This window comes from Tribolium castaneum, chromosome 2, assembly GCF_031307605.1.
Source record: "Tribolium castaneum strain GA2 chromosome 2, icTriCast1.1, whole genome shotgun sequence".
NCBI lineage: Eukaryota > Metazoa > Arthropoda > Insecta > Coleoptera > Tenebrionidae > Tribolium > Tribolium castaneum.
The window spans coordinates 22596237-22614554 of record NC_087395.1 but is presented as its reverse complement, the minus strand read 5'-3'; the positions used below and the strand labels follow the sequence as shown (position 1 = coordinate 22614554).

The 18318-nt window shown below is 36.8% G+C and overlaps 1 protein-coding gene and 2 non-coding genes across 5 annotated transcripts in view; 1 reads left to right on the top strand and 2 right to left on the bottom strand.

Annotated features, from left to right (window-relative positions):
* mmd (mind-meld) overlaps positions 1-18318 on the bottom strand; it is a 161461-nt gene that overhangs the window by 43252 nt on the left and 99891 nt on the right. For all 3 annotated transcript variants that reach the window (XM_064354726.1, XM_064354727.1, XM_064354728.1), the window contains exon 2: positions 7327-7377. In XM_064354726.1, coding sequence (XP_064210796.1) covers positions 7327-7377 — 51 coding nt within the window. The remainder of the gene's footprint in view (positions 1-7326; positions 7378-18318) is intronic.
* Mir927a (microRNA mir-927a) lies at positions 14698-14765 on the bottom strand. The gene has a single exon (NR_036311.1). It is a non-coding gene; the product is annotated as a microRNA mir-927a (primary transcript).
* Positions 14704-14762, top strand: Mir927c (microRNA mir-927c). The gene has a single exon (NR_161902.1). It is a non-coding gene; the product is annotated as a microRNA mir-927c (primary transcript).

Genomic DNA, 18318 nt, shown 5'->3' with positions numbered 1-18318 from the left:
CGTTATTATTTATGCCGCGTTCAAAAACGCGGCTGTTTTTGTTTCGTGTGCGATAAGTTGGAGTGCGCCTGAGCCTTTAGCGGTTTAACTAATAGCAGAGTCGTTTTGTGTCCGCGGTTTTATTACCAGTGGCGGTGGCACCATCTGACGTTCCCTCCGGTCCTGTTTGCTTTATCCTGTCGTTCCGCAACACCTTGTCTGACGTATTCGCAGCGCTATTAAATTACAAAACGAGCGTCTCTCTGGCTTTTTTCGGCGCGTAATTTTTGCGGCCGCTAGTTTTGTTTCCGCTTAATTAATCCGGACGAGAGTCTTCCCTTATTTACGACGTTTTTCCGGTTCATTTCCCCGACACATATTGCCGATAAAATCGGCCCCGCAGCAAAAATCTTTCGATTTTTATTGCCGGCGCATTATGTTCTAACGGGCGATAGCGGCGCATTGCCTGTCCGCGCCATAAACACGACGAGCTGCCGTCGCGATGCGCCTGATAAGATGATATTAAACATGAATTATGCATAACAATTTTCCCTTAAACAAACAATAATTTATTGTGCGCCACCTCTAACGAAAACAAAAGTGTTACATAAATCGATGTAATCTCACAATTTATAAAGTGTGCGAGGGATAATGTAGGTGCGGCCCATTATCATTCGACACCTGAGTTTATTTACGACCTCTGAGATTATTTCGAGCCGATTACCGCAGAAAAAGCACAGATTTCTCCAGCACAAAGCGGATTTCCAGGAGTGGACCCAAACACTGTATTATTTTTCAAATAAATTCTACAATTTTTGGTTTGTTTCCCAAATTTTGGCCTGGAGCTGGATTTCGCTCGAGTGATTCCTGGACGAGGTGCTCGAGTTTTTCTCTTGTGTCGCTAGATCTAGATGGAAAGTTCCAATACATGGTGTAACACTTGGCTGGAAGGGGGAACAATGGCGTGCTGACGTCTGATGACGAGGGGTAATCGTTAAACCAATGTTAAACATTAACCTCAAATGACCCGGAGAATCTGGGGTTGTTATGCGTGAATCCGGGCCATCGCTCGACCCTCGGCGATGTTGTTCATTAACACACCTAAGGCGAATTTAATTATGACGACAATGTTGGACGTTATTGCGTCCTCCATCATCAGCGGGGATTTTCCCGATTGAGCTTTTTGCGTTTGATAAACCCAGTCAGGTGAACATATCACCGATTGCGTCCAGAATTGAACTGCATTGTACTGCGATTGCGATACCATTCAATTTATGTGCCTAATGGCATAAAAACTGCTCGATTTAAATCGAGTCGGAGTATCTGGGTCAGGCCATGGACGATGAATGTTTCGTCGAGTCGGACACAAATTACTGATCAAAGGGTTTTTTTTTCTTCCGACGAAATTATTGGAGAGGTAAACATTGATATTTTCAATCAGGAGCTTTGATTTTGCCGACTGCTCTTTTATGGTTCTGCTCGAACATTTCAACTGGAAATTTTTCTCAAGAGCGCTCCTTAAATATATGGCCATCTTTGATATTTACGTTATGTTTCTCTAAGTTTAATGGGAGAAATATAAGTCGCAGCGAGGGGGTCGTCACGTTTTATGGGCGCGGTTGGACCTGATTCAATCTTTCGGAAAACTTACCACACATTGTTGAGGACGCTGTGCCGTTCACAAGTACCGCTTTGTTCCTGAGCGAAAGGTCGCACAAACAGAAATAATCCTGTTTCCATTCAAACTACCGACCTATTGAATTTTCGGCAGCTTAACAGCATATTAAAATTCGTTAAAGAATGAGAAAACTTTGTTAGGAAGTTGTTAATATTTCGTGCATTACAAGACTTTGATTATATTGACTCAAAGGGGAAGTTTCGATGTAATATAAAAACTTTGCTGACAACTTGACAAGAGAATATTACCAACTCACTCGACAGATAATACAGCGAGTGTGAAAACCATCGCCGTCAACCGACACCGAGGTAATTACAAAATCGGCTCCTATCGCCCGTGCGAAGCTCTAATATTGGAAATATTACTACTCCTTACGTTTCTTATTTTATTCTCACATGAGCTGTTTTTATTTGCGGTTTGACTCGAAAAACTGATCAAAACGAATGCTTTGGCCGGGGGTCCTACGTTCAAATAAATTTATTAGCCCCCTAATAGCAAGCCGCTCAGGCTTTTATAGGCATAAAACTTAATTTGCGTTAATGTTAAAACATACACTAATAAGATAATTATTAATTAGGTATAACACTGTCTCCTATCGCCCGTGCGAAGCTGGAGTATTGGAATTATTACTACTTCTTACATTTCTTATTTTATTCTCACATGAGCTTGTTTTTATTTGCGGTTATTGAAGTTCTCGTAAAATATGGTGGATGCGCCGGGTCACTTTACAATAGTAAATCGTACAACAACTCTTGGAATTATTAAGTTTGCAATAACGTATTAGAAGTTGGAATCTGAGACTAAGAAGTGCTTCGCTCCTAAAATCGAACGAGTCATGATTCTAGATTTAGATAATTTAAATCTTGATTTTAAATTGTGGGCTGCGTCCTTTGAGTGCACCCAGAAGGCTAAAGGACAATTAATTACACTAACGCTCCAATATTGGAAATATTACTACTCCTTACGTTTCTTATTTTATTCTCACATGAGCTGTTTTTATTTGCGGTTTGACTCGAAAAACTGATCAAAACGAATGCTTTGGCCGGGGGTCCTACGTTCAAATAAATTTATTAGCCCCCTAATAGCAAGCCGCTCAGGCTTTTATAGGCATAAAACTTAATTTGCGTTAATGTTAAAACATACACTAATAAGATAATTATTAATTAGGTATAACACTGTCTCCTATCGCCCGTGCGAAGCTGGAGTATTGGAATTATTACTACTTCTTACATTTCTTATTTTATTCTCACATGAGCTTGTTTTTATTTGCGGTTATTGAAGTTCTCGTAAAATATGGTGGATGCGCCGGGTCACTTTACAATAGTAAATCGTACAACAACTCTTGGAATTATTAAGTTTGCAATAACGTATTAGAAGTTGGAATCTGAGACTAAGAAGTGCTTCGCTCCTAAAATCGAACGAGTCATGATTCTAGATTTAGATAATTTAAATCTTGATTTTAAATTGTGGGCTGCGTCCTTTGAGTGCACCCAGAAGGCTAAAGGACAATTAATTACACTAACGCTCCAATATTGGAAATATTACTACTCCTTACGTTTCTTATTTTATTCTCACATGAGCTGTTTTATTTGCGGTTTGACTCGAAAAACTGATACAAAACGAATGCTTCGGCCGGGGTCCTACGCTCAAATAAATTTATTTGCCCCCTAATAGCAAGCCGCTCAGGCTTTTATAGGCATAAAACTTAATTTACGTTAATGTTAAAACATACACTAATAAGATAATTATTAATTAGGTATAACACTGTCTCCTATCGCCTGTGCGAAGCTGGAGTCTCGGAATTATTACTACTTCTTACGATTCTTATTTTATTCTCACATGAGCTTGTTTTTATTTGCGGTTATTGAAGTTCTCGTAAAATATGGTGGATGCGCCGGGTTACTTTACAATAGTAAATCGTACAACCACTCTTGGAATTATTAAGTTTGCAATAACGTATTAGAAGTTGGAATCTGAAACTAAGAAGTGCGTCGCACCTAAAATCGAACGAGTCAGGATTCTAGAATCAGATAATTTAAATCTTTATTTTAAATTGTGGGCTGTGTCCTTTGAGTGCACCCAGAAGGCTAAAGGACAATTAATTACACTAACGCTCCAATATTGGAAATATTACTACTCCTTACGTTTCTTATTTTATTCTCACATGAGCTGTTTTATTTGCGGTTTGACTCGAAAAACTGATACAAAACGAATGCTTTGGCCGGGGGTCCTACGTTTAAATAAATTTATTTGCCTCCTAATAGCAATCTGCTCAGGTTTTTTAGGCTTAAAACTTGATTTACGTTATTGTTAAATCATACACTAATGAGATAATTATTAATTAGCTATAACACCGTCTTCTACCGCCCGTGCGAAGCTGGAGTATTGGAATTATTACTATTTTTTACGTTTCATATTTTATTCTCACATGAGCTTGTTTTTATTTGCGGTTATTGAAGTTCTCGTAAAATATGGTGGATGCGCCGGGTTACTTTACAAAAGTAAATCGTACAACCACTCTTGGAATTATTAAGTTTGCAATAACGTATTAGAAGTTGGAATCTGAAACTAAGAAGTGCTTCGCACCTAAAATCGAACGAGTCAGGATTCTAGAATCAGATAATTTAAATCTTTATTTTAAATTGTGGGCTGCGTCCTTTGAGTGCACCCAGAAGGCTAAAGGACAATTAATTACACTAACGCTCCAATATTGGAAATATTACTACTCCTTACGTTTCTTATTTTATTCTCACATGAGCTGTTTTTATTTGCGGTTTGACTCGAAAAACTAATACAAAACGAATGCTTCGGCCGGGGTCCTGGGCTCAAATAAATTTATTTCCCCCTAATAGCAAGCCGCTCAGGCCTTTTTAGGCTTAAAACTTGATTTACGTTATTGTTAAATCATACACTAATGAGATAATTATTAATTAGCTATAACACCGTCTTCTATCGCCCGTGCGAAGCTGTAGTATCGGAATTATTACTACTTCTTACGTTTCTTATTTTATTCTCACATGAGCTTGTTTTTATTTGCGGTTATTGAAGTTCTCGTAAAATATGGTGGATGCGCCGGGTTACTTTAGAATAGTAAATCGTACAACCACTCTTGGAATTATTAAGTTTGCAATAACGTATTAGAAGTTGGAATCTGAAACTAAGAAGTGCTTCGCACCTAAAATCGAACGAGTCAGGATTCTAGAATCGGATAATTTAAATCTTGATTTTAAATTGTGGGTTGCGTCCTTTGAGTGCACCCAGAAGGCTAAATGACAATTAATTACATTAACGCTCCAATATTGGAAATATTACTACTCCTTACGTTTCTTATTTTATTCTCACATGAGCTGTTTTTATTTGCGGTTTGACTCGAAAAACTGATACAAAACGAAAACTTTGGCTGGGGTTCCTACGCTCAAATAAATTTATTTGCCTTCTAATAGCAAGTCGCTCAAGCTTTGTTAGGCTTAAACCTTGATTTACGTTAATGTTAAAACATACTCTAATGAGATAATTATTAATTAGGTACAATACCGTCTTCTCTGAATGCCATAATGTTAGAATTATTCCTTACATTTTGATGTAGTTTTGATTTACAAAAGAACAGATTATAGAACTTTGTAGTGTAAGGCGTGCGAGGGGTTTGATTCGTACGACTGCCACAAAATACATGTCGAAACAGCTGAATAGTTTGCTGGAGCAGACATTTTTGCAAGTTAGAGTAACAAGACAAGTTGACGGGAGAATATTAGCAACTTACTCGTCATATAACGCGCGCTTCGCGTCAAACCGTCAGCGAGTTAATTAGAAAATCGTTTCGTATCGTGTGTGCCTTTTTCCGAGTGTCAAGCAAACAGTTTTGATTCGTTTCTTTATCCAGCGACGTGCATGTATTATTAATGCAGTCGGGGTCCCGAAGCCGGCGGGAAATTCGCCAATAAATCGCTGGTTCAGGTAATCTCGCGGCGGCCCAGGCACTTCCAGATGAATTAAATATTTGGCGAAGGCACAACTCTCTTTCTGACGGGTGGATTGATGGCGTCACGCGTCTTACGTGATCGCCCGGCAAACAACTGCAATCTAAAAGGCCAGTACGTGCCTGTCCTCGAGATTAGCTGCTTATTGCACATGTCCTCCCCTATTAGTCATGTTTTCCATGCCAGACCTGCACCGGAAAACGACAACAATCGACGTCGGTTTCCAACTTTTAACAAGCATCGCTTATATGACCAATTACGGGACTTTCCGAAACATTAAAATCCCAGGTTTGATTTGTAGACGGCCGTCGGGAAAGATGAGGACTCTCGGAAAGTTTTTTTAATGATCGCTTCGATGACATTTTGATTGGACAAGTTTCACTATTAACGGAGATGGAAGGATGTTCGCCAAGCAAACATGCTATCCGAAGGATTCGATGTTCTAGGCATAAGTCTAACTTCATCGTTCCAATCTGTTCCGGATAATTGGATTTAAAGCATCTCCGATCTTCATTATACTTGTCAAAGACATTCTATTATGTTTGGCTCAACGGCGACGATTGTCGTTTTGTTCTGAGCTGTGATAACCATGTGGACGTTATTTTTTAATAAAGGATTGTGGCTGAGCGGGTTTGGTGTGGGAAGGTCCATTTTCGAAGGATTATTCTGCGATTTAGGTCGAAGACAACGATGGGAGCCATCTGAGCACGTTCCTAACATTTCGGATAACACCTCACTTACAAATTGCCTAATTCTGGTGTGTGGTGTTGGGTCCGATTTCAGTACATTGTCTGGAACCGGACCTCCCATTGAAATAAATTATGTAGCCGGATTATATTAAGTTGGATTAAATCGGATCGCCTCAATTTGAATAACGCCGTTTGGATCAGTGTTTAATTGGACATTAATTTTCAACATGATTGGAGTTTTTTGGATTAAAGAAAACCAATTTGGTTATTGGATTTGGTGTTATTGTCAATACTTTTTCGGGGAAAGAGCGGACCGGCATACAAATCGCCCTTAAAAAACATAGCAGAGTAATGCCTCAAAGCCATCCATAAATATTAGAAGGCGTAATAACCTTAAAATGCGACCCGAGGGTATTCCATAAGGCATAAAATTCCGAAAAGAGGACCGCCGCCGAAACACGAGTTAGACCATTCAAATCGGATTTCTGAAGGTACCGAGCTCTTGTTCCACCTGTTTACCGCAAGTTGAGTTTATGAAAGCCTGGTAGTGAACGTGTTTCGGGATTAATTCTATAATAAACCTCCTTATCCGGAGCGAGTCGAGTGTTAGTCAACTCTGCTGGAAGGAAAATAATTTACGCCCGACATTATTTTATTCCATTTTCATGTTAATTGGAGTCCCACTAGTTTATTGTCCAAGAGCCCTAACTCAATTTAAATTGCACAAGTGCGACAAGACGACGGAGAGAGCGCCAGCCCACCGCTACAACGTTTATAAAACCATTACGGAGCAAGGATAAGCGAATCAAGTGCGGTTCTGGTACATTTAGCAAAAGTGATGGACGCCATTTTCGTGCATTCTGCATACGACTCGTGCGGACATAACTTATTACACGGAATGAGCATCCGGCAAATAGTGTTGCTGTGCTTTCGGTAAAACTCGCAGGAAATCACGGCAAACAGCTCAGACATCAAAGAGAAAGGCGAGTGTGTGTGTACTCACCGGCCGGGCTTTCTTCGATCCAGAATGATTCATCCAAGGTATAATCGGCTTCTGAAATGGATAAGGAAAGTGCATTAGATAAAAGCAGTCAAGAATGAGTGCGAGTCGAAAAAAGTACACAGCGTGTGTTCAAGTGCAATAAAACAAGTTTAATACTCGCTTTTACCGGGATGGGTCGATGAAACGTACAATGTGATTGCAGTTGCACTTTTCAAAGGAGCCATTCGAACATTATAGACAAAGCCAACACGAAATCTCACGAAACAAACAAATATACATCGAATATGTAAAGTGTATTGATTCTTTGTACGGCACATCGGGGATTTTACAGCAAAAATCCTAATACTACCAGATCCAAGCATATATTTGAATACGATAGCAAATACACCGACTTTACGTCTCATAAATTTCTCATTTCCCATCAATAACTAAGGCATACTAAAGAATTCTTTTATGGAAATGTAGTTTTAAACGCTAATACCCAAATACTGGAATCGAAAATCAGCTCTTATTTCGCTTTTTACTTCTCTGCGCCAAATCGCGACGAGGCGGTAAATTATCCAAACTTACCGTCTTTGTGTCTAAAAAAGTTTACCCATTTTCTGAACTAAAAAACCTTTTGCTAGAATTATTCACATTTTTTCATTTATTATTTCTAGTATTTTGAAACTTGGACAAGACAAACTCCTGCTATTACAAGTCATCTTTAATATCTACCATCGGCAGTTGTTTATTTTGTAGAAAACAAGAGTAGAAAGTTGGAGCTAAGTAAAGTATGTACATACAAACATTATAGTTACTGGAATGACCGGAAACACTACTTGAAGATAATCAGCCGAAGAGACAGAGATACAGTTCTAAACAATTATTTATTATTTATTTAAGTAAATCGCTGATAAATATACTGACTTGGCTTCGTATTTTGATTTTTTTGGAGAAAATACGAGTTATACTTTTTCGTTCGTCTTTAATAAAAACCCAGGCACCACTAACTTATTATATTTATTTGGTTTACAAGAAACAAAACAAAATGCACTGCAATATACAGTATCTCAATGATTTAACAGACACTTCGTATTTCTTCTTGGAAATTTCGTCAAGCGACGTGAGTAATGAAAGAACGGCAAAATATGCTGTCACGGGCTAAGTGAGGAGACTTCAGGTTCATTTTGTTGCAACTATTTGTGAAAAGTGTTTTCAGTTGTAAATATGCGCCAAGTACGGGCAGACTCGATATTCCCCGGGGCTTGGTAACGTGTTTCACAATTGCACATTTCTGTTTGATTGTTTTATAAGCGTTGGCATAATCAGAGCTGCGAGGGCCGAGCTCCCGTCCCTTATATCGTTTTAAAGAGAAATCCCGTCGCCTAAGTGCCCCAAATCCGTAAAAAATAACTTTGGAAGCTGTTATGGAATTAAACGAGTTTGCTGAAAAGCTCCGTTTCTCGGATTCTCCAGGAATCGGTCCTGTAATGAAATACGTGAGCGATGCACAGTTTTTCGTCGTCACGTCTTGAATATGTTTCCAAATTCGTCGGTTGTTAGGGCGGTAAGCAAACAATTTGAGTATTATTTGAGCGGCGTGTAGCGATAATCCGACATCGGACTTGATGGATCATTTCGGAACATTAGTGGCTCTGTGACAGCGATCGAACATGCAAACGTGATGACTGATGATGAATCGGCGCTCTGAACTGACCAATTTTCGAATTACGCGACCCAATCTTGAGCCTAGTCGAAAACTGCGCTGTAAAAAACCGGGGCCAATTTTGCCAAAGCTTGGATAATGGGGATCAGGACGATGTCTTTATCTAGCGGGGCATCGCTGATGGAACATTGCATACGTGACCGGATTACAGTTATTACGTTTTAACTCTGCTCACTGATCTGGTGCAAGAGATACGTCGGTGATGGTGAATGCAAGCACCTCCAAATGAAAACATTTTTTATTGCGCTGAGAGGAAAAATGACCGCTGGAGCTAATGGGCGGCCCAAATGGCCCCAATTAGGGCCAGCATTAGGAGAGGTGCTTATGTTGAGAAGTCGTAGAAAATTGCACCTCATTTCAATAAAATACTTGTCAATTATCGGGACAAAAAATTACGACCGAGGGATTTTGCAGGTGTGCTTAGTAGCCATCAAGGCTTGTCCGTTAAATAAATCTGCTTGTAATATTCCCTTTATTCGTGTTTTACGATTCCGTAACTTTATTTTTCCGCGGAATATCTAATAAATCCATTCGTATGCAATCTCTTCAAGTTTCGGTGGAGTTCTTTATTTCCATTCCCTTGAAATTTATTAGCGTCATCATCCTTTTACGGTTCCAGTTTACATTTTAGGCAGTCCTGAGAAACTTTGGCACACCTAACTTGTGAGCTCTGGATGAGTGGCGTTTTTTCGAGTTTGTTATTGTTGTTGGTAAAGCGAGTGTGTATTTTGTATTTTAAAATAGAGCCGCAAGGAGTTGAGTTCTTTAGTTCGTAACTTTGTTACAACAAATGTAAATTCGAGTCTAGAAACTTTAAATTAAAGCGTGGACGTGATGTATATCAAACAGCTAAGCAAATACGTCGACTGAATGCTGTTTGTTGCTAACAAGTGGGGAAAAATTTAAATTAAAATGAAGCGATTAATCGAATTAAGGAATCCGATGGATGGGAAAATAAGTAAATAGGAGAGCGCACCTCAAAGTAGAACGTTCGATCGATCTAGGAATTATATTGAAATTCCTCGCATTCCATAGTCAATTTAAAGCATTGTTTTACCATTAACGAAGTATCTCAACAATGCCAACCTACGTGTCGTTCTTATTATTGCCAACTAATTTGATGTCAATTGCCGTCATAAATGCACAATTGAGCTGAAGTAGCGTCGCTTCGTAAGCTGGGGAAAAACTTACGTCACCGAATGCGCACTTCCAATTTGCGTTCGCTTTCTAGGAAAGTAATAAAAGGAAAACGGTAAACAATTTTAGGTTAACAAGGTTTTTATTACAACTCCGAGACTTGGGTGCATGAATAATTCCGCGCGTCCTTATGTAATATACTTTGTATATGATAGAGCGACCCGAGTTTAAAATTTGGGGAGTCTGTCTGAACAAGTTGAAAATTTTTAAATGAATTCCTCCAAGTTGGTGTAACTCGTGGCAGTTCCACGCAATCGGTTGCGATTCATGAATATTTTTCGCCGAGGTAATTTAACTACATTCCCAGCCATTACTCGGAAGTATTAACGTAAATCACGTGAATTTTCCCCAAATCGTGTGGGCAAAATAACAACGGGGTTGGGGTTATATTTAAACACGACGGATCTTAATTATGAGCTTGTTTATTGAGGACGGGATTTATGCTACTCTAGCCCGCTCGTGACGTTATTTATGTGCGAATAACAAAATAATTGTTGTTATTAACTTAATGCGCTCTGGAGCTGAAAACTTGCGCTAATTTGGACACGAGTTACATTAAATCTAATTCCACGAAACGCAGCGCTCACTGCTGACACCGAACCGACAAACGACGAGATTAGAACAAAACAAAATATTTTCGCGCAGCTTCTGACGACGAAATGAGCTGTCTCGATCCGGTTTCGCGTCACGTGACGGGAAAAAATAACAATCAACAAAGTTTAGATTGTAATCCAGTTACAGCTTTAACCTGCAGCTTGCCAACTTTGAAGTACGATATTAACGTCAGCTATAATAACTTGGATATAAGCCAGCTCTTGCATCTTCATTTCCCAACGCCAGAACTCGACTATTTGCATGTGTAACACGAGAGGTGGCGTTAGTTTCAACTACCGACACTCGCTAACTGCCGGCACGGCTGTATAAACCTACGACCGAGATTTTCCAAGAGTTTGCAGAGAATTCCAGAGGCTATAAAGACCTGATTCGAGCTTGCAAAATTTGACAAACAGTGACTATTTTTCAAATTTCTTCCAGATCAAAGCAATTGAACCGTCGAATTGTGTTTTCCTATTTCATAGCTGCTGAGCTTGGAAATTTTCAAGTACTACTTTGTGTCAAGTGTTTACTTCATTTTTCAATTAAATGGATTCTCAGGAATTTAGTTCCCGGAGCTAGAATAAGCGCTATTAACTTATAAGGGGTAGTTTCTAGCGTTTCAGTGTTTGATGGTGCGATATTTTTTGTTCGGGTGCAAGTCTTTGGAAGTGGGATAATTATCCGAGGAATGCGTCGCAGTGCGGCGGAAGTCTGAGCGTTCGACGCCCTTGTAATTATAAAATTATTTTGTAAATTTATATCCAGTTGGTCTAATTTGAATGCAAATGCGTGCGTTTTTTGCGGCTTTATACAGCTCTTTTAGTGGCCATTTGTATGTTTATGTAGCTCTTGCGTAATCAGGAAAACCAACTGGCCTAACAAAATTTTTATTTCTTAACGCAATAATAAAAAAACTCCGACTGCGACAATTTGAAAGCGCTCCAAGGTACACACATATTTCAGGCGAGTTCGAATTCAATTTGAGGGTGGAAATAAATTAGACGAGCATAACAGCGGTCACTTAAGAGGTTTTTCAAAGGATTATTGGATTCGGGGACGGCACATGCATTCACCTCTATTTACGGGACGGTTTCCGGTTCGGAAAGTCGCTCGGATGTCTAGTTGTTTGGCGTAAGGAATTATGGCTGAAAGCGATGCACACGAGGCGTTGCACTTAATGGCAATCTAAAATGAGCACCGACGCGAATAACAGAAACGCTCGCGTTACGCCAGTATAGGAATCTAATGTACCTGTCGAGGGTTGAGTAGGTGATTCATAATACGCTAAGACGTACACAATCCTATTATTCCGACTGGCACGGTTGGCAATCCTGAGTGTGCTTGGTATTCAAAGACGGACGTCTGCAATGATGGAGCGGATCCGTCTTCACCACGGTTTTTCAGGTGCGCCACCGCAACACTTCATGATCCAATTCCAACACCACGACAAAACCGACACGAATTCAACAATTTTGACGAGTTTTCACTGCTTCATCTCGTTTTTCTAGTTATGAGGCATTTTTTGGGATTACTAAATTTTCGGAACTAAGAGATATGTTTAGAACAAAGCACAAGTTTTTTTAAGTTAATAACTTGGGCAAACTAATATCTTATTGCCATTTCTAGTTTTTGAGTTATAATCAATTGTTTAATTTTTGTTTTGTTGAGTATTTTTGGGAAATAGGTTAATTGTCAGTAACTTTCTCAACCTTTAGATGAAATGATTGAAGAATTTGAATTGTTATTAGAAAAATACTTTAGTTTCCTTTACTCGTCGTTACGTGGTGAATTATGGTGGAGGCGCCGGGAACATTACAATTGATATTGAAATTTCCTAAAAAATTTTTTGTGGATGGTGGCAAATGTGAAAATGGTAAAAATTTAACTCTTTTTAGTTCTCTTATGAACTGATAAAAAAAACTGAACTGTTATTAAAAAAATACTTTAGTTTTCTTTACTCGCCATAACGGGGTGAATTATGGTGGATGCGCCGGGAACATTACAATTAATATTGAAATTTTTAATTTTTTTTTTATTGATGTTGGTAATTGTGACAATGGTGAAAATGTAACTCTTTTAAGTCTCTTTATGAATTGATAAAAAAATTTGAATCGTTATTAATAAAATACTTAGAGTGATTTTTAACCGTTTTTACGCTGTGAATTATGGTGGAGGCGCCGGGAGCACTACAACAAATTTCTTGAAAAAAAATTGTTTACAAATGTTGGAAAAAGTGAGTAATGTAGGGACAGAAAATTGGCAACTCTGATATATTCTCTCGCTGCATAATTCAATGTTGCAAACTTAATCTTAAGACACAGCTTCTCTACTGCGTTATAAACAGAAATTAACTCATTGTCTTTTTGTATAGAATATATAGAATTAACATATATAATGTTAATGTTATAATGAACTTAATAAAAGATACGAAAATGACTTAATATAAATGATTACAAAATTAATAAAAAAATAAATGAAGAACTAACAGAAGCATACACAGAAATGAGCAAAAGTATCAAACCAAGAGTTTTTGCTTGAACATAGTCACTTAACCAAAAAAGAAGTACTTTTATTAAGTCCGTTAGAATCATTTTTGAATAATACTTCGACCATTTACGTTTCAAAGTTTTTTTTAAATAAATTATTAAAGTTGCATTTTGACGTTCCAAGCTCAGTACGAAGATTTTCTGTATCAAAAGATAATTAATAGGAATCCATTTAGTAAATTAATTTCAGTTTCATCGACATCTTGTAAAGTAAAACTCACTTTTTCCGAATACAGTTAAAGCTTAACAGATACACGACATGGTTTTATTTTAAAAACTTTTTATAATATACTATTTTAACACTGATAAAATTAACACTTAATGTTATAGGAATTGTACCTATGTAGCAGCAATAAATAAATATACTTCAGCAATATGCTAATAACTTTTTGAAATTTTCATCTTTGTGTTTTCGTACGGTTTTTACAATTAAAAATTTTGTACAGGGTTATTCTATTAAGACTTTTTTTTATTCATATTTTTTGAGTTCTATTCATTAGTTATCCAGTTCTTATTTAATATTTTTAATATTTTTTAATATTTTACTTGTAACCATGTCATAGCTTAAAAAGTATTGAAATCTGTAAGTGAAACGTCTACGAAATATTTATTTCCGTAGTGATAGCAATTATTTTGGAAAATAGTGTAAAACGCACTAGGCCTAGTATTTGCAAACGCGGATAAAGTTCTAGCGGACGCAATTAATTTGTTTGAACAGCATTTTATTTTATGTATGACAGATAATAATCATTAGTCGAGCGCACTCGTATTTGGGACAATAAATATAACGAATGTTTATGTAGAGTTTTATCAACTGCATGATGTTTTCCGTGTTGGTTTGACGTCCGTTGTCGAAAATAATTATTATTGTTGACGGATTGCTGTTGGTGAAAATTTCAAGCGCTCAATTAATTAAATATTGCTGCGTGGACCACGCAAATGGTACTCTTGCAGTCATTAAATCTGGGAAAAGATTACGTCGTGGCGACTTGTTGCTCGATTATTTTTTCTGTCGTTGGGCTCCCTCATAAAGTCGCAGTTAAGGTCCACGTACGGCTTACCGTTGATCGCGATAAGACCTGAATATTCGCATAAAAACCGTTAAACGGACCGAATTAAACTTTCATCCGCGAATTTCCGTCGGCAATTTAGCGCCGGCTTGCGGTCCGCAAGAGGCACCTTAATGGTAACCATCATTTAGCGAGGGAATAGTGCGGTGGAGATGACTCTTCGTCACGCGGCGTTTTAACGGCCGTGTGTGTTCACTTGAAAGTTTTAACGGCCGCGTCTTCGGCTTAATTAAAACCGACGCCTCAGCCAAAGGTTCGATTCAGAATCCAAACGCTTTGCCAGCCTTTCACACGGTAAAGCGTAGGAATTCTAAACCGAAACGTGGCTCTCCGGATGACACCGATCCTGGCACGAACAATTCAAAAATTAATCACGGGGTATTGTTAATTAAAAAATTGATTTGTTGCAACTTGAGCGCACAATGGCCGGTGGGGAGGCGGCGGCTCGACGCGAATATAAATAAAATCAAATTTCTACGTGATCGGCAAGCGACGTGTCGCCGGATCAACGTTTTAATGGCGGGCGTTTTAAAGTGACAGAAATGTCGCACGTCAAGCAATTTTCAAACTTGCTAATCGACTCGAGTAAAATCCACCGGAATGCACTTTTTCTAAGCGACATTATCGGAATTGACAGGTGCATCGCACTTTTATTCCATCGGGACGCGTCCGACTCAATTTGGACGACTCCACGGAAATGCATCCGAAGAATCCCATAGGTGGGGTGCACTTGAGTTCCAAACCAAACCAACTCAAATGTGATTTTTTTGAGGAAAATTTTCTGTGATTTTGAGAGTGTTTTTATTTTTCACCTGTCGCTGGCAGTTTTTGAGATATCGATCAGTTTGTTTCCTCAAGATAAATATAAGTTATACTGAGAGGTCTGTGCTTTTAATTGATTTATTGGAGTTAAACCGTTGAAATAGTTGTTTACCAGCTAAATTATTCAAGAATTCTGTATCTGTTTTTATTTTTTGTCTTCAAATGATAGTTTTAAATATATCGGCCATAGTTTAAGGCATTGGTTAAAATTTACTTTGTCAAAATCCAAACACTTCTGAAAATATTGTATTTTACAAAGTGTAGTCACTCCTATTTTGTTGTAAGCCTTTTTTACGGAAAAATACCTCAGGATTTTGAAACTGTTTTTATTCTTCATTTACAGCTAACAGTTTTTGAGATATCAATCAGTTTGGTTTCTCATGTTAAATAGGTATTAGTTAGAATAAGATGTCCGTGCTTTTAATTGCTTTCATCGAAGATAGACGGTTCAAAATAATTATATTTTAATTTTTTTTATGCAGAATTATTCAAGGATTCTGAATCTGTTTTTATTTTTTGTCTTCAAGTGGTAGTTTTTAATATATCGGACATAGTTTAAGGCATTGATAAAAATTTACTTTGTCAAAATCCAAATACTTCTGAAAATATTGTTTTATGCAAAGTGCAAAGTCACTCCTATTTTGTTGAAGGCTTTTTTTACGGAAAAATACCTCAAGATTTTGAAACTGTTTTCATTCTTTATCTACAGCTAACAGTTTTTGAGAGATCGATCAGTTTGGTTCCTCAGGTTAAATACGTATTAATTGGAGTAACAGGTCATTGCTTTTAAATGCTTTCATCGAAGTTGGACGGTTCAAAAAAATTATACTGTAGTTTTTTATATGTAGAATTATTCAAGGATTCTAAATCTGTTTTTATTTTTTGTCTTCAAGTGGTAGTTTTTAATATATCGGCCATAGTTTAAGGAATTGGTTAAAATTTACTTTGGCAAAATCCAAACACTTTCGAAAATATTGTTTTATGCAAAGTGCAAAGTCACTTCTATTTTCTTGAAGGCTTTTCTTACGGAAAAATAGCTCAGGATTTTGAAACTGTTTTCATTCTTTATCTACAGTTAACAGTTTTTGAGATATGGATCAGTTTGTTTTCTCAGGTTAAATACGTATTAATTGGAGTAACAGGTCATTGCTTTTAAATGCTTTCATCGAAGTTGGACGATTCAAAAAAATTATATTTTAGTTTTTTATATGTAGAATTATTCAAGGATTCTAAATCTGTTTTTATTTTTTGTCTTCAAGTGGTAGTTTTTAATATATCGGCCATAGTTTAAGGAATTGGTTAAAATTTACTTTGGCAAAATCCAAACACTTTCGAAAATATTGTTTTATGCAAAGTGCATAGTCACTTCTATTTTCTTGAAGGCTTTTCTTACGGAAAAATAGCTCAGGATTTTGAAACTGTTTTCATTCTTTATCTACAGCTAACAGTTTTTGAGATATGGATCAGTTTGTTTTCTCAGGTTAAATACGTATTAATTGGAGTAACAGGTCATTGCTTTTAAATGTTTTCATCGAAGTTGGACGGTTCAAAAAAATTATACTTTAGTTTTTTATATGTAGAATTATTCAAGGATTCTAAATCTGTTTTTATTTTTTGTCTTCAAGTGGTAGTTTTTAATATATCGGCCATAGTTTAAGGAATTGGTTAAAATTTACTTTGGCAAAATCCAAACACTTTCGAAAATATTGTTTTATGCAAAGTGCATAGTCACTTCTATTTTCTTGAAGGCTTTTCTTACGGAAAAATAGCTCAGGATTTTGAAACTGTTTTCATTCTTTATCTACAGTTAACAGTTTTTGAGATATGGATCAGTTTGTTTTCTCAGGTTAAATACGTATTAATTGGAGTAACAGGTCATTGCTTTTAAATGCTTTCATCGAAGTTGGACGATTCAAAAAAATTATATTTTAGTTTTTTATATGTAGAATTATTCAAGGATTCTAAATCTGTTTTTATTTTTTGTCTTCAAGTGGTAGTTTTTAATATATCGGCCATAGTTTAAGGAATTGGTTAAAATTTACTTTGGCAAAATCCAAACACTTTCGAAAATATTGTTTTATGCAAAGTGCATAGTCACTTCTATTTTCTTGAAGGCTTTTCTTACGGAAAAATAGCTCAGGATTTTGAAACTGTTTTCATTCTTTATCTACAGCTAACAGTTTTTGAGATATGGATCAGTTTGTTTTCTCAGGTTAAATACGTATTAATTGGAGTAACAGGTCATTGCTTTTAAATGTTTTCATCGAAGTTGGACGGTTCAAAAAAATTATACTTTAGTTTTTTATATGTAGAATTATTCAAGGATTCTAAATCTGTTTTTATTTTTTGTCTTCAAGTGGTAGTTTTTAATATATCGGCCATAGTTTAAGGAATTGGTTAAAATTTACTTTGGCAAAATCCAAACACTTTCGAAAATATTGTTTTATGCAAAGTGCATAGTCACTTCTATTTTCTTGAAGGCTTTTCTTACGGAAAAATAGCTCAGGATTTTGAAACTGTTTTCATTCTTTATCTACAGCTAGCAGTTTTTGAGAGATCGATCAGTTTGGTTCCTCAGGTTTAAATACGTATTAATTGGAGTGAGAGATCAGTGCGTTTAATTGCTTTCATTGAAGTTGAATGGTTCAAAAAAATTATACTCTAGTTTTCTACATGCAGAATTATTCAAGGATTCTGAATCTGTTGTTATTTTTTGTCTTCAAGTGGTAGTTTTTAATATATCGACCCTAGTTTAAGGCATTGGTAAAAATTTACTTTGTCAAAATCCAAACACTTCTAAAAATATTGTTTTGTACAAAGTGGGAAGTTATTACAATTTGTTGTAGGCTTTTCTTACGGAAAAATATGTCAGGATTTTGAAACTGTTTTTATTTTTCTCTACATCTAATGGTTCTGAAGATATCAGCCAAAGTTTGGTTCTCCAAAATAAAGACAGTTGTAGTTAAAGATGATGGTTTTTATTGAAGTGATACTTCAGCTTTCCGTAAGCAAAATTATTCAAAGATTTTATATCGTTTTCATTTTTTATATA